General features: G+C 41.6%; 2 protein-coding genes across 2 annotated transcripts; one reads left to right on the top strand and one right to left on the bottom strand.

Moving 5' to 3' along the window:
* Positions 1-1,373: 1,373 nt before the first annotated feature.
* kcnmb3 (potassium calcium-activated channel subfamily M regulatory beta subunit 3) lies at positions 1,374-4,959 on the bottom strand. Its single transcript, XM_060873587.1, is given in 4 exon segments — positions 1,374-1,790; positions 1,976-2,150; positions 2,353-2,568; positions 4,899-4,959. Coding segments are annotated over 4 exon segments (858 nt in total). The 5' UTR covers positions 4,949-4,959.
* A 1,158-nt stretch (positions 4,960-6,117) lies between these two features.
* On the top strand, positions 6,118-15,916 carry mfsd8l2 (major facilitator superfamily domain containing 8-like 2). Its single transcript, XM_060873360.1, has 12 exons — positions 6,118-6,193; positions 6,913-7,098; positions 8,403-8,465; positions 8,583-8,702; positions 9,026-9,105; positions 9,814-10,126; positions 11,438-11,511; positions 12,324-12,537; positions 13,775-13,897; positions 14,148-14,278; positions 14,503-14,610; positions 15,790-15,916. Exons 1-11 carry the CDS (start codon positions 6,118-6,120, stop codon positions 14,581-14,583), a joined length of 1,461 nt encoding a protein of 486 aa, XP_060729343.1. The 3' UTR covers positions 14,584-14,610; positions 15,790-15,916.
* Positions 15,917-17,214: the final 1,298 nt, after the last annotated feature.

Here is a 17,214-nt window from a genome sequence, read left to right as displayed (position 1 = left end):
TGACAGCAAAGCGGGAAAAACATGATTGGGAAACTTGATGGGGAAGTCGTGGCCTAATTGGAGAGTTTGACTCCTAACCCTAAGGTTGTGGGTTCGAGTCTCGGGCCGGCAATATCACGACTGAGGTGCCCTCACGAATTCTGAGTATGGGTCACTATACTTAGCTGTATGTCACGTCAGAGTCCTTGGTCCACATTTTCTACCCCTGATCTTTGTCAGGTTTAAAGGTTTTTGCTTAACGGCAGTGGTCTAAAAGCTCTTGGTGCTTCTTCTTAAGAAATATCAGGCAACCATGTATGTGTGAACTACATAAAGGTCATTTGCATAATCTGCATCCGAAGCCGACTCTACACACACACGTACATTTCCACAGTGTAAATATCAACATAACTTTGATTGATGCCAAACTACTGCACTTAACTGCACTTAAAAAGAAAAACAGATGGGACACAAAGACAAGAGATGGAAGAGTAAGGACTATGTATGTTCTTAGAAAACATTTTTTCTCCTTAATATTAAGTTGTCCATATGTGGAAAACAGATATATGGTCCAGGACTTAGGCTTTGGTAGCAACCCTAACCCTAGATACAGGCACAACAAAAAATGGCTACCGGGTTCTCCAGAAGCTCAAGTGGTGCTCAAATGCATCTGGCTTTGTAAACCACTGGGCTGCAAATCCCATGCTGTGGAGTTTTTGTATAGTTACCCAATGAGTATTATTGAGCTAAAGCTCAATCACAAAGCAAATCAAGAAGAAGGCTACAAAGAAAAAAGAAAGTAACCCTCACACACACACACACACTCCTGTATGAACTTTTCCTCATATCATGATCAAATTATATCACCAGACAATAAAAGCTTTTTGACCAAGCAGAACTTCTTTATAATGACATCCAGCCTTGACAGATGGATATATGATTATTTTCCTGGCACAAAATCATGGTAGTACCAAGTCCTTGTAAAAATCGATCTATCGTGTGTCTCTGCTAGATGTATCTACATCATTTTGTGACCATGACCCCTGCACTGGCTATCGCAGCAACACTGGGTTTGAGGTGGATGAGACATTTACATCCAGGGGCAATTTACAGCTGTCAACCCACCTACTTTTGGAGATGGCAGGTAACTAGACGATTCAATGGACATGTGGAACTCCACAGAGTCTGAGAAGCATCAAACCGTAAGACCCTGGAGCTGTAAGCTATCAACATCAACCAGCTGCCCAACATCCTGCATATCAGGACCATATCATATGCCCACAATTATAACACAAATATAGATTTCCTTATTTGCAAGATGCATTCACCAATCAAAATGATGTAGTAAGCAATTTAAGGTTAAGGGGGCAATAATCCATATAGGACCATAATCATTACAGTATTGTACACATAGAGCTTGGTTGGCTGCCATAATCATCTTCTTATAGGCTGGGACTCCAGGGCCTGCATGGAAGAAATCGATAGAGTTTGTTCTGCCCAGTTGTGCTCTGCTCGTCCTCCATTAATTCTTTTTCTTGGATGACTTCATTACACAGTTGAGCAAGGTACTGTGTCAGCATAACCAGACCGACCAGCAACACTCCTCCAAAAAGCAAGAGGCTCGGCCACACCATGCACTGCAACGCAACATGCAGGTTGTGCCTCTTCGTCAGGATGGCGTCCTCTCGGTAACGAGTGCTCAGGTAGCATCTTACATCCTGGCCTTGCAGTTTAAAGAAGACGTCTTTGATTCTCCGAGCCTCTTCCACCACGTCGGATTTGTTTTGGTGGTTTTTTGGGGTGTAGAAACACTAAAGGGAAAAGAAGATGCAGTTAATGATGGACATCAAAGCCTCCAGTAGAAAGTAAGTTCATTCATTCCCATTTTTATTCACAACCCTGTGAAGTAGTTCAACGGTTCTACCTTTTACACAGTAGGGTCTGTACCCACTATCATCATTGTTTTTTTCAACTCTCACGTTATTAAAGTCAGTACCTCTGGACTCAGGTTCACGGCTGCTTCATCGTAGCGTAGATGCAGTGTTTTTTCAGATGATACAGCTGTGGCATTCACCAAGACATGAAGACACGGATAACTGCTCACTCGTTCATCAGACTCGTTTAGAAACTCAGCCTGGATCAGTGAGCAGTTGGTGGCATCTCCCCATTCACTGCATGGTAAGAGCACTTACTATAAACCGACCGGTTAAAACACTGAATAATAGACTTTAAGTTTAGTTTAGAAAAAGCTAAAAAATGTCTGAATCATCTACAAATTGTTGGTCAGATCATTTTAAGCGAGTTTTGTTCACTGTTTGTGGTTTTCCAAGTGTAACCATTATTAACTAACTAACACTTTCTGCTTGTCCTTACCTGTGAACACATGGCTTTATCACAACGATCCCTACCGCAAAGTACATGAGGATGGAGAAGCCCATCATGACGAAGCCCAGGAGCAATGCTCTCTCTTCTCCTACGCTGGAAACAGGAACCTGGGTTTTGGCCTTCTCACCACCACCATCATCACCACCACCATGACCTCTTCTCCACCGTGACTCGGGCACGGTGGTTGGATACAGAAGGATCTCTCTGCAAGAACACAGATTATCCTTACAAGTGGTACAGGACTATGATTTAGACTTTTAGGAGAAAGCAGACACAAGCTTGGACTAGCTAGCTAGAGTAAGCTAGTATAAAATACTCATAAAGCTTAACATTCTTGTGAAATTTATTATGGCCACCTCAGCCCATAGGAATCAATCATGGTTCCTCAACATTACAGAATTAGCAGGTAAAGCCTTAGTAAGATTTCTTGTAACCTTTTTCTTGTAACCTTCTTTTGACAGATTTCGAATGAGATCAGAGTTGATAGTCCAGGACCAAAAATAAATACACTAATAAATCACTCACTCACTCATCTTCTACCGCTTATCCGAACTACCTCAGGTCACGGGGAGCCTGTGCCTATCTCAGGCGTCATCGGGCATCAAGGCAGGATACACCCTGGACGGAGTGCCGACCCATCGCAGGGCACACACACACACACTCTCATTCACTCACACACTCACACACTCACACACTACAGACAATTTTCCAGAGATGCCAATAAACCTACCATGCATGTCTTTGGACTGGGGGAGGAAACCGGAGTACCCGGAGGAAACCCCGGAGGCACGGGGAGAACGTGCAAACTCCACACACACAAGGTGGAGGCGGGAATCGAACCCCCAACCCTGGAGGTGTGAGGCGAACGTGCTAACCACTAAGCCACCGTGCCCCCTCACTAATAAATCAATGTAATAATAATAATAATAATAATAATAATAATAATAATAATAATAATAATAATAATAATAATAATAATAATAATAATAATAATAATAACAAAATGCAACAAACTGAAAAAAATAACGCTTGCTTGTGTGATACAGGTCAACAACTGCTTCAACATGGATGTAATATCACACCACACTTATAACGCAACCGTATAATGTTTTGCAATATGTCCTAGCCAAAAGTTCACCAATCTTGTGAATGAATGATCCATGATTCATATCGCACGGAATCTATAACTCCCGCTAGGACTTTATCTATTTCCCCTTATAAAAAATGGATCACTCATTTCCCTTCCAGAATCAGGCCCTCACCTTGTGCGCCGTCTCCGGAGGTTGATGTGAACAGGAATGCTGAAGGACCCTCGAGGGGACGGACTCAGAAGCATGCCTAATTCTGATGAGCTCCAGCACAGATTTGTTTGTATTTGCACAGTTCCTGGCCTTGTTCAGCGCACACGGTGCCGTATACAGTGCCACAGAGGGCACTTAGGGGACGGGCATCTTACAGCCAGAGTTTAAAAAAAAAAAAAAACAGGCCTGCCTTCTGAGATCTAATGCCCCAGGCAGGGGTTTCTATAGGAACCGCCACCGGCAGGCAACATAATAATTATATCCAATGGGACCATTATTTCAGCTGGATGTGTATTCGTACAGTGGGGCTTCCAAGTCTGAGTACACTAGCAGGAGATACATTATTTATCAAAAACTCTACAGATTTTCAGTTATTATTTCAAAAAAATAACAGAGTTTATTCTGAATGATTTCTGACTATGCTGTACTTGTTAGTGGACTTGAGCCAGTTTTAGACTGCTGTGATTTTCCTGGTTAGTTTCTCAGGGAACAGGCCGACATGTTCTCCATGTCAGATTATACAGGATGGATCCTCTAATGATAGATAACTGTCATGCCATCAATCACTGGGCTCCAGATTTTTGTTTAGTTTGGTTTGGCCAAACGTATTTGTAGCTGTCGCGTGAGTTTTGGATCATCCTACAGTACGTCATCCTCCTACTGCTTTTGTTTTTTATTTACCAACTAAAACCCTCACGCTTTACCTCAAACTTCACAGTAGCACTAATATTAGCATTACGTTCACTCAAAACAAATTGTTTGTGAATATCTGGATGCAACCAAATACACTCTCTCACTCTCACTCACTCACTCACTCAATTTCTACCGCTTATCCGAACGGGGAGCCTGTGCCTATCTCAGGCGTCATCGGGCATCAAGGCAGGATACACCCTGGACAGAGTGCCAACCCATCGCAGGGCACACACACACACACACTCTCATTCACTCACGCAATCACACACTACGGACAATTTTTTCCAGAGACGCCAATCAACCTACCATGCATGTCTTTGGACCAGGGGAGGAAACCGGAGTATCCGGAGGAAACCCCCGAGGCACGGAGGGAACATGCAAACTCCACACACACAAGGCGGAGGCGGGAATCGAACCCCCAACCCTGGAGGTGTGAGGCGAACGTGCTAACCACGAAGCCACCGTGCCCCCCCAACCAAATACACAATACACAAAAATCTTATGACTCTATAAACAATCGACTGTAACTGAACATCTTACCCCATAAAGTGTGTTCTGTGTTTTCTCCGAGGCATCGCACGTTTACGCATGGATTTTTTCATTAAAGTCGTCTGACTGGAGGACTGAACTCATACGGCGTTAAAACCACACTTTATCATGTCCGCGCATGAATAATGAACGAGCTCCCAATTCAAAATAGCATCTATTATTCACGAAACGCCAATGTTAAAAATGTGGAAACATTCATAATACGATGTAGCTCACCTGTGTCGCATTATGTCCTGAGGCTAAAGGGCCTACTCGCATGCAAGTCAATCAACAGGCCTGCTTTTGAAAATGTTCAGTGTAAGAACCTGAGGATATTATTCAGGAATTTTACAGCATTTATTTATAGAATATTTTTCACTCTACCACCCACTTTTCAAGTGAACCAATTTTTTTTCCTTTTAGAGATAAGAGATAAAGAGAGATAAGAGATAAGAGACCGCCATATCTAAGAGATGGAAGAAAAGGAATAATATATATATATATACGTATATATATATATATATATACGTATATATATATATATATATACGTATATATATATATATATATACGTATATATATATATATATATATATATATATATATATATATATATATATATAAGAAATTTTAATTCCTGTGGTGCAAAAGGAATAAATCACTTGAGCATGTGTTCAGAAAAGAATAACGCTTGAATGAATGAACACTAATGTTAAGAGATAACAAGCTAGACTCATATAACGAGGCTCATTTGGAAGCTAATAAGCTGTTCATCTTTCCACAAATTGCCCTGAACTTCAAAGCCACTTTTTTTTTTTTTTTAACGGAATCAGATTCCAACTCATCTTTATTTCACAGACATTAATAATACATAGACTTTGCTACTGGTCAGTGTACAGTTTCAGAAACTTTGACCCTATGCAGGAGGCGATCAGGTTAGCCGGGACTGAAATGCCTCCTGGATAAAGGTGGCTTTATTTTATTTTTTTATTTTTTATAAAGAAGTGAAAATCTGCCTGTTTTTATTCTAAATCCTGTGTGTAAAGCTGATTGAAAGATCAACAGTAGAGCACAGACGGATGAATCCAAACGGTCTCCATGTGGGAGAAAGGTTTTAAGTGAGAACGTCACGTCTCTCGTTTGGAGTGTTTCCTCAAAGCTGGGATGAAAAATGGGGCCGTGAAGACGCTCGGGGTGAAAAAAAAAAGCACCGTTGTTGTAAGTCGTACCGATGGATTACAGGCGTAAGAGGAAACTTTCTTTTGTCACCATTGGGCTGCTGTTTTTCCTGAGTGGTATTGAATATGGTGAGTGGCTGTGTTTGGATATGTAGAGAATATGTTTGTGGATTGAATATGAAGCAAGTGTGTGTGTGTGTCACACTTCTCCAGATTCTGAAAAAAATCCACAATGTTATATTAGATTCTAATAATAATAATAATTAGTATAATAAGACTATTTCCTGTTTCTTTTAATCTATTCTTTGATGACATTTATTAAATAATGTGTAATAAAACCAACGGGAATGAGGCGTGTCCTCCTGACATAAAGAAGAGGGCGTGGCTTCAGTGTCAGTTCCAGGAAATGTGGCTTAGTCTATTAACCTTCTGGTTCCACTGAAGGAAGTATAGACTCCGCACCTGGCAGATTAACGGAAGGGGTGTGGCCTGTGGCCTGTAGCGCTGTTAATCAAACAAACAAACAAAAACAAAAAAGGTGTGGCCTGTGGCCTGTAGCGCTGTTAATCAAACAAACAAACAAAAACAAAAAAGGTGTGGCCTGTGGCCTGTAGCGCTGTTAATCAAACAAACAAACAAAACAAAAAAGGTGTGGTCTGTGTGACTCCTAAGTTCTCAATATACCACAATGAATCTGTACAGTGTGTGTGTGTGTGGAGGGGGTGTACAAACTTTTGCACTTGATTGTCATCAACCAGGTTATAATGAATTATGTGATTATGATGTACGACTATTATGACTCTCTCTCTCTCTGTCTCTTTCTCTGTCTGTCTCTTTTTCTCTCAAAGCTGTTATCCTCCCCACTATCTGGAGGTATCTTCAGATTCTCGAAGCTCCGCCGTATTTCCTTGGGCTCGGTCTGTCCGCGTTTAGCTTCAGCGGACTCGTGACGGGGCCGATATTCGGACGCTGGTCCGATAAAACCCGCACTACAAAAACCATCATTCTTTTCTCTAACCTATTTGAGATTGTAGGTAAGCATTGAGCGAAAAAGCCAGGACAGAACTGTGCTATCTCCACACACTAGCACATGATACCTGAAGTGTTATGGGGAAAATAATCAACACCAGTGTGGTGTGATGAAGAGGAGTCGCCGTTAGTTAGAGGCCCTTAATCTTTATTCTTTTCAGTAAACAGCATAATGAAGCAGGGGCGGTTCTAGGGTCTCATCTTTAGAGGGGTTTTTAGCCCTCAGTGAGAATTGAAAACAAGAAGAGTTTTATATTATATATTATATGACTACATAGTAAGCCAAAAGTTATGGTGTTATTTAAAATGGCAAAAGTGGACACCAAAATTTTATGCATGATGTAATGATGTCGGTCTTGAATCAGATCAGTTCATGTATGTGTGCATTCTCTACAAACAGTGTGTCTAATGAATGCAGTCATTAATAAACTAATATTCACAAGACAAAGACCAAATCAATAAATGTTATTTTTATTTAGTATTGAATGGATTGTTTGCATTAATATTTTGTTTCTGCTACAACTCTGGTAATAAGAATAGTGACATTTCACTGCTTTTGGTTGCCGTCTTTGCGGCTTTCCGCCGATTAACGTTATAGATAAACGCCTCCAGCTCTGACTGCGTGTGCACGCTGCGCGTCCCTGTGCTTCTCCGGTCAAATAAAGCAGATGATGACGCACTTTTGAAAGACTATAACGCAGGCGCGTAAAAGCAAAGTAAAAAAAAATCGCTCTTGGATCAAACTTGATAAATCGTTTTCTTTCCCATCGACAACACGTCCTGCATTTTAATGTAATTTTTATTGTTTATTTCTGAAAGTAAAAGTTATACTTTTAGTTTTAGGGTGGCTGAGATCACAGACAGGAGGCTGGAGACACCCTAAAGAAGGCCTAGAACCTCCCCTGTCATGAAGTGTTGTATTCCTCTAATACCATAGCAAACTGCCAACATTTACAGTATTTGATTGCTTGTATTGATGTTTCTATAGTAACCGTGATTTGTAAGGCAGATGCGCCACATAACCTAGGACTAAGAAGGAAACGAATGTTGACAGAAGTCAAGTGAGACATTTAGTGCATCGCATTTCTGAAGAGTCTCCGGTGTCTGTCAGCATGGATGACTTTTCAAAACTTTGCACTTTGTGGTTTCACAGGAACAATTGAAAAATACTCAACTTTAAGGATGGTGACTGTAAGTCTATGTTATATTGAGCCACATCACGCCACTCTGCTGTTGATGAGTTTCCTGCAACAGCACGTTCCTTACATGCTAGTTTTTACTGAACACAAAGAACTATTTCTTCCTGTAGGGAACTTCATGTACTTCATAGGCTACTCAAAATGGCTTCTACTGTCCAGTCGCCTTGTTGCAGGTGAGAACGGTCACTCGATAAACTGCAAAGTCTCACGGATTCAGTTGTCATCATTTGTCTTGGTGAATCTTCAAAATGTCTGTTGTACAACACGGCTTGTGTTTAAAATGATCCCAGGTATTGGCGCCGGCGCAGGTTCGTCCATCTTTGGCTTCCTGACGCGGACCACCCTTCCTGAAGAACGAGCAGGAGTGTTCGCCGCTGTGATGGCATCACGCCAAGCCGGACTCCTGATCGGTCAGTCCGAGTCGCTTGCGCATATATGGAGCGTCATTTAATGGAAGGAATTTGGCACAATCACCAGCAACAGCGTCATTTTTAACATGATGCCACCACCACCATGCTTCATTAATATGAGTGTTTTACAAAAAGCTTCTCAGAACATCTGTAATCTTGATTTGTTGAAACTGAATTGACCGATTATTGTTAAAAAAAATTGCTGACTGGATGGTGAAAACTAGTGAATCTCGCTTGGTGTGTGAGGATTTACGAGATCATCTTGTTTAAAAGAGTCATATTTGTGTGGTTACTTCAACAATGATACTCTTTGTTGTTTTTAGGACCTGCTTTTAACATTTTCCTGCGATTGTGTGATTTCCGATTGGGACCGTTCATCGTGAACAAGTACACCGCCCCCGGGGTAAGACAAAACAAAACAAGATGATGTTCTTCTTTAATTCATTTTCAAATGATCGTTTTTTTTTTCGTGATGATCCAGAAAGTGAGAAATGTTGTGCAAAACATTCTGAAGATGACATCAAAAAGGCGCACCCTCATCGGTTCTGTCCCAAATTGTACAATAAATAGTTAAAGAAAATAGAACCATAGGTTTTAAATGGGGGGCACGGTGGCTTAGTGGTTAGCACGTTTGCCTCACACCTCCAGGGTTGGGGGTTCGATTCCCGCCTCCACCTTGTGTGTGTGGAGTTTGCATGTTCTCCCCGTGCCTCGGGGGTTTCCTCCGGGTACTCCGGTTTCCTCCCCCGGTCCAAAGACATGCATGGTAGGTTGATTGGCATCTCTGGAAAATTGCCCGTAGTGTGTGAGTGCGTGAGTGAATGAGAGTGTGTGTGTGTGTGCCCTGCAATGGGTTGGCACTCCGTCCAGGGTGTATCCTGCCTTGATGTCCGATGACGCCTGAGATAGGCACAGGCTCCCCGTGACCCGAGGTAGTTCGGATTATCGGTAGAAAACGAGTGAGTGAGAGAGGTTTAAAATGGCTGACGCTCTATTTTGGTGTAATATTTAGTACGTTAGTATACGGTTTGGGACACAGCCATCGGTTCTATCATGTCATTCAGAAGTGAAATGAAGGAATCTGTTATCCCTTGTCCGGTATGTTCTCCAGCTCTTCATGTGTGCCATGTGGCTGGTGCTCCAGTTAGCTGTGGTTCTGCTGTACTGGGACATCCCTCCGCTGGACTCCACGGCTGAGACGTACACTGCCCTCCGTCACGTCAGGGAAGAAGAGGAGCAGCCACTTGTGTGCTCTCAGGGTGAAGGTGGAACACCAGGGTCCGGATCCTATGCCATGGTGCTGTCCGATCAGGCTGAGACGGGGCTTTCAGAAGAACTCGAGCCATCTGAGGCTGGAGTGACGCCTACCTCCGACAGCCCTTGCCCCCTGGATGACCCTTATGAGAATTTCAACGCCAGTCAAGGTGCGTTTGGTGTTTTCTGGAGTTGTGTTAGAATCTATAATCATTTCCTAAATGAAATCAATGAATAATTAGTAATAATATAAACTTATTGTTCTTTTGCAAAGGTCCTTGATCTGCAACGGACCTTAAGTTCGTCGGAAAAAAAAATCGATCAATGATATCAGCACATGGCTCATTCTCAATGTTGTGCTGCCATCACCATGCTTCATTCAGATATAGAAATAAATAATGAACTAATATTATTAGCGAAATAACTTGACTGTAATGTAATACACTTTATTAAGCTGCTATTTCATTTATTTGGATGCTCACCTTCTTCTTCTTTGTGTATCGCCATATTGATGCTGTGCCATTTATTTAATTTTTATTTGTGTCTTAGTTCTTTTTATGCTGCATCATATTGCAATTCAGGGGCATGGTGGCTTAGTGGTTAGCACGGTTCAGGTCCAGGGTTGAGGGTTCGATTCCCGCCTCCGCCTTGTGTGTGTGGAGTTTGCATGTTCTCCCCGTGCCTCAGGGATTTCCTCCGGGTACTCCGGTTTCCTCCCCCGGTCCAAAGACATGCATGGTAGGTTTATTGGCATCTCTGGAAAATTGTCCGTAGTGTGTGAGTGTGTGAGTGAATGAGTGTGTGTGTGTGCCCTGCGATGGGTTGGCACTCCATCCAGGGTGTATTCTGCCTTGATGCCCGATGACGCCTGAGATAGGCACAGGCTCCCCGTGACCCGAGGTAGTTCGGATAAGCGGTAGAAGATGAGTGAGTGAGTGAGTGAGTGAATGAATGAATGAATATTGCAATTCAGTGTCTGATTTAAAGGGACAGATTCCTGTCCAGCACAAATATTTGTGTTAATGTTTGTAAACGTAAACATGTTGTCGGAATATCTATAAATGTATAGATTTCTATCTTTAAAGAAAGAAAAAAGTTTTCAGAACGTTATTATTTTTTAATTTATTTTTTTTGGGAACCAAAAGCTCCAGAAACCGAAACTGTAAGCTCCGGAAAATATTTTCATCACCCCTGGGGATAAAGGAGTTGATTAGAGATAGAGGCTGCACCAGTGTGTGTGTGTGTGTGTTTGGGTGTGTGTGTGTGTGTGTGAGTGTGACAGCATGAGTGAGATCACTCTTCATCGATTCCTCCCGGTGTGACTGAGGCAGATGATCTCAGACTGTGGAAAGTCTTTATTGACCTGTGCACCATTTCTAGGTTTGTGTGTTTGTGATATATTGTGATATAGCTTTTATCGATCTGTGCCCAAGTTCTGTTTCCCTCTCTCTCTCTCTCTCTCTCTCTCTCTCTCTATCTAGAATTCCTGAAGGAGGAGGTGGTGGTTCTGCTCACCGCGCAGTTTATCACGCTTTTTAATCAAACCGCACTTGAGGTGCGTTCAAAGTATCTTCCTTTGCCTGAAACATAATTCGTTAAACTATTACGAGAGAATAAACCGGATTGGGTACCACAGAGTACCACAGATTCTCAATTCTGACGTGACGTGACATACGGCTAAATACGGTGACCCATACACAGAATTCGTTCTCTGCATTTAACCCATCCAAAGTGCACACACACAGCAGTGAACACACACACACCGTGAACACACACCCGGAGCAGTGGGCAGCCATTTATGCTGTGGCGCCCGGGGAGCAGTTGGGGGTTCGGTGGGCACCTCAGTCGTGGTATTGCCGGCCCGAGACTCGAACCCACAACCTTAGGGTTAGGAGTCAAACTCTCTAACCATTAGGCCACGACTTCTCGACTTTTTGGTCAGGCGGTTCAGTCGTTCCAGCTCAAGGCAAATCATATAGGAATACTCAACTCCGAATACATTATCTTTGCTATATAATTAAACAATTGTTTAATTTATAGTGACGATTATTTAACGTTTATAGTTGAAGTGGCCAGCGTTTTGTGTTTTTTTTTTTTTTTTTTTTGCAAACAGAGCTTTTGAGAAATAAAAGTAATGTTCGTAAGATGTTTATATAGTTAATTGTTAGTAGCTGTTTAACCAAAGATAAAAAAAAGACAGCTCATGTCTCACCGACTTCATAGAAACAACCACACGATTTGAACAGCCCAAAATGTCTGCTCTTGGTGTTACAGTGTTACTGTGTCATTGTGTCATATTACATCAAATAATGATGTAGTAATGAGAGGAATGTTAGGATTAATGGAGCAGCTTGGTGTTGCCTCCAGACCATGGTAACGCCGATGACACAGAAGTACTTCGGCTTTGGTGAGCTGGGGAACAGTGTGATGTACGGGCTGTGCGGCGTGGAGGTGATCGCCGGGTTTTTCCTCGTGCGCTGGCTGAGCTGCGTGCTAAAGGACCGCGTGCTGCTGGCCGCCGGGCTGCTTGTGAGCTGCGTGGCCTGCGTCTGGTGCCTCGTCTTCCTTGCTAACCCCAAGGGTAAGCATGCGTGTGTGTGTGTGTGTGTTATAAAGTGCGCTCTGTTGGCCACATGCCCAGACAGACTGGCACATACCTGTGTGTGGACAGCCACAATATGCTGGCTCTGTTTGATGCCAGGTGGTGTGTGTAGAGTGATGCTCTTTTCTTCCTTCAGTATTTTTTTTTTGTTTGTTTGTTCATTTTTTTTTAATGAAAATGCAGTACATCTTACAGAAGTAAGCTACAGAAGAATTCGAACGATGTCCCGAAGTGGACGTAGCACGTTGTGCGAAAACAAATCGTCAATTATTCATGGCTGCCTGCTGTGTTCACCAGTGAGAAAATGCAGCGAGTGTCGGATAATTAAAAAGACACAGATGTTTCCCTGACAGGTCTGAAAATGGTCCGTGGCCAATAAAACTAGCCCAAGAAAAAATAAAAATCTCCCAAAATGTGTACAGTGTGATTTATTCGTCTTGCACCAGACCAATTTTCAAATTTTTACGTTATTAATTAATTAGGTTTAATCTTTCATGTTGTAGAAGATCCATGAAACAAGATAGTTCCTGTTATCACTTGCCTTACTGCAGCTATATGCAGTTGGACGATCTTTTAATGAATTAGTTTTTTCTTTGCGACGTTATCGAGTTGAATTGTCAAACTACCAAAAGAATTTTCAAAGCACTGACACTGGAGACTCCATCCATAAACACTACAGTAAATATACAAACAAACAAAAAAAATGGACTATTGAAAGTTACGCGTGGTGTACTATAGAAACAATACGTCTGTACGTAATTCGTTCTCAGGAAACGAATCAGGGATCAGACTCGATGCTGACCAATCAGAATGGAGAATATGACAGTGCAGTGGTATAACAAGTACTAGCTAGTCTGTTGGCTGTTTTGCCAAACTATACGTCTTACGGAAGATTTCTCCGTAAGAAAAATGATGGTCCCATAAAGATATAAAAACATTGCTTGACATTCAAGCCTTATTCTCCTCATGAGGACCTTCCAGTGGCAGGGTATATATTAATGAACGATCCTTATAAGGAGAGTAAGAAACATGTCTGTTTTTATATCCTTTTAGGGACCAAGTCCCCATAGTGACACAATACAGACTTACGCACATTTGTCCCTATAATGTGACCCTGTAAGGTCATAACGGTCAGATACTGCTATCCTTGAGGGGACATTTGCCTGGCAGTTCTAATAAGATAATAAGACAAATGTGTGTGTGTGTATGACATCAGGTGGCTTTGCTCTGGAGCTGACTGAGTTCATTATTGGGGTGTTCCTGCAGCTGCTGGGGCTTCCCTTTGTTGCAGTGTCCCAGGTGTCCCTCTTCTCCAAAGTCACTGCAGAGAAGACGCAAGGTGTGTGTGTGTGTGTGTGAATAAAATGAAACCTTTTATTATTACATGTCTTATTGTGTATGTGTTTGCGTGTGTGTTTATGTATGTATGTTTGCGTGTGTATGTGTTGTGTGCATGAGTGTGTATGTGTGTGTTTGCATGTGTGAGTGTCTGTGTGTTTGCGTGTGTGTGTTTGCGTCCGTGTGTGCGTGCATGTGCATTTTTGCATGTGTGTGTTTGCGTGTGTGTGTGTGTCTGTTTATTTCTGCAGGCTTTAGTCAGGGTGTACGGCGCTCTGTCGGAGGTCTTGCCACCATCTTGGGTCCTCTCTGGGCTGGTGGTTTAACTGGAAACTTGTATGTGATGCTGGGAATGATGCTGTTTCTCCTCACGCTCATTATGGTCAGTGAGAGTGTGATGAGGCTTCAGAATACTGACATCATCTCTAAAATACAGTATGCTAAAAACACACATCTGAAGTCAGACTTTGCTTAACAAACCTAAACAAACATATCATGGCATGCTAGCTTACTACCTGGTCTGTTAGCTGCTTTATAGAAACTATAGACGAGCTAATAATAAGCTGTATGACCTGAACACAGAAGGTGTGTGATGTTTTTGATCAGATCATGATGGCGCTGTCCTACGATAAACTGGTGGAACCTCCCGTGGTGCAGCACGCAAACGACTCAGAGAGCGAAGGATAATCACCGTTCACACGTCAAACTCTACAGGTGAAAATGAGGACTTTCGAATTTTTAGGTCACAACCTGCATCTATTTTATTGCAGACTAGCTACTTTTATGTACTAGCTAGCTATCTTTTATATTTATATAGTTAACTAGAGAGTTAAACTTTGGGCAGTTTAGCTAATTTTATATAGTAAAAACTTTCGTCTTGCTGACTAGCCAGATGACACTTATGCAACTACATAACAACGTAGGTAGCTAACTTTTATGTAGCTAGTTTATTTTTACACAAAATCTTTTATCTAGACTAGATACTTGTATTTAGCCACTTGGTTTATATATATATTTAGCTATGCAACAACAATTTATGTAGATCTGACTAGTTCATTTTTAGACAACAAGCATGTTATGTGTAATCCGACTAGCTAGTTAACTTTAACAAACACTAGACAGTTTTATATTGCTGGAACCGTAGTTAGTAACCCTTGGTGTGTAACATTTATGTAGATTAGCTTGATTTATGTAGCAAAACTAGCCAGCTAACTTCTATATAATCAGATTTCCATGTCACCAAACGTTTTTGTACACTAGCTAGTTTTATGTAGCCAAAGAAGGTAGCGGTGTAGCTTTAAATGTATTTTTATATACATTTCATGCTCTACTCAGGATTTGGAATAAATTCTGTGGAATATTTGGTTCTTAAATGTCAACCAGGGCATATAAAGATAAAAATATCAGATAAACCTTGTGAGTTTCTAGTATTTTACACGCTAACACACCTGCTCCAGCTAAGGCTACAACATTAGCTGTTTATCTAAAGCAGAGCCCGGAGTTAGAAGTAGAGCCTAAGGATTGCAGGTGATTTATGGAGCCATTAAGCCTTGTTGTTGTACTGGGGTGGGTTTCTGTAGGACGCTTTAAATCAGTAAAGATGACTAGAAAAAAAAAACAGGAAAGTTCTAGAAAAATGCTAATGTATTGAATGGAGAATTTGGATAATAAATGGGAAGCCATTAGTCTGAAAGTGCAGGTCTGTCACCAGGAGCATTTTTCATCGAGTTATTTATGAAAAAGCGCTAACGGTCCGTTCGGAACACGCCATTGTTTCGGACAAAGCGAGAACGTTGTGATCTCAACGAGACAAAGTTTATTCCAGTCGTGCTGCTGTGTCTCCAGATGGCTGAGTGAAATGAAAAGATGTATGTTTTTTGTTTTTTTTTTTAGATTTCCATTCAGGACGGAGGCTCGCGGTGGTCCGTCTGGCCCGGGGTTGGGGTGTGTGTGGTGCTCGGTGGAACAGATGCTGGAGCGGTGGTAGATACCGGGCTCGTGCCAGGAGCAGCAGACCTCAGACAGCAAGAGGGATGGACACACACATACACACACACACACATACACACACATATACACACGCCCACACATATGCTCAAACACATCTCATACGGCTCTGCTTGTTATGTTATTTGCACAGTTTTGCATAAATGTATGTTCAATTCTGTAAAGAGGAAAATGCAATAAAAACAGAAAATACAGAATGTTTCCTATTCTTTGTTTTAAGGTATTGATTGGATTGGTGTGATTGTATTTTGCAATTAGTTTACAGAAGGGGGCGCTGTTTGTCCACAACACCGAATGTGTGTGTGTGTGTGTGTGTGTGTGTGTGTGTGTGTACAAATTTCTCCACAAAGATAGGAATATCAAATAGTTTTGCCCTTGTGGGGACATTAGGTCCTCAAAAAGATGTAAAAAAATAAAACATGCACACACACACACACACACACACACACACACACACACACACACACACACACACACGCTATGTTTGACTTACTATCCTTGTAAGAACCTTCTATTTTTAATTTAATTCATTTCCATTTATTTGAATAGTGCTTTTAACAATTGTCGTTGTCTCAAAGCAGCTTTAGAAACAGAATCTTAAACCTCCCTGAGATGATTCGAGGAAGAAACCTTGAGAGGAACCAGACTCAGAAATGAACCTCATCCTCATTTAGGTGACACTGCACAGGAAATAATGTCAATATAAATAATGTCCTTTATACAACAGTTTATATTTGAGTAGAATTGTGTGACCAAGAGCTCCTGAGGAACCAACAGGTCAGAGTCATTTCTGAGTTAACACACACACACATCGTTTTTACTAACCTTACAAGGACCTTCCAGGAAAATGTCCCTACGAGGCCCACAATGTCAGATATTTCTATCCATGTAGGGACATTTGCCTGGAAGGTGTGTGTACTGTATGTGTGTGTGTGTGTGTGTGTGTGTATGTATGTATGTATGGGGACTTAATCCTCATGAAGATATAAATGCATACTTGTATTTGTCTTATTATCCTTGTGAGGACCTTTCATTAATCATTGGTAAGTCAAAGAAAGGTCCTCATAAGAATAGTAAGGCATGATTGTGTATGAGTGAGTGACAGAGAGAGAGAGAGAGAGAGAGAGAGAGAGAGAGAGAGAGAGAGTGAGGCGTGAAATAAGTTAACTAAATGATGAAATTTGGAAAAACTCTCCAATAAACCCAACTATGCTGTAACTTTAATGTTCCCGGCTTCCGTGTTTACTTTTAATAACCCGAGACACAGAACCAGAACGTTTATATTTTTTGTCTTGACGAGTCTCAGATTGA

This window comes from Tachysurus vachellii, chromosome 7 (genome assembly GCF_030014155.1).
Source record: "Tachysurus vachellii isolate PV-2020 chromosome 7, HZAU_Pvac_v1, whole genome shotgun sequence".
Taxonomy (NCBI): domain Eukaryota; kingdom Metazoa; phylum Chordata; class Actinopteri; order Siluriformes; family Bagridae; genus Tachysurus; species Tachysurus vachellii.
The sequence above is the reverse complement of the archived record's forward strand: the minus strand, read 5'-3'. Positions and strand labels throughout refer to the sequence as shown.

What these genes read in the sequence shown, in the direction of transcription:
- mfsd8l2 (XM_060873360.1), top strand. Translation starts at nt 6,118, where the DNA reads ATGGATTACAGGCGTAAGAGGAAACTTTCTTTTGTCACCATTGGGCTG. An exon ending in CCAAGCCGGACTCCTGATCG is followed by an intron (nt 8,703 to 9,025) that starts GTCAGTCCGAGT and finishes TGTTGTTTTTAG; the next exon opens with GACCTGCTTTTAACATTTTC. An exon ending in GAATTTCAACGCCAGTCAAG is followed by an intron (nt 10,127 to 11,437) that starts GTGCGTTTGGTG and finishes CTCTCTATCTAG; the next exon opens with AATTCCTGAAGGAGGAGGTG.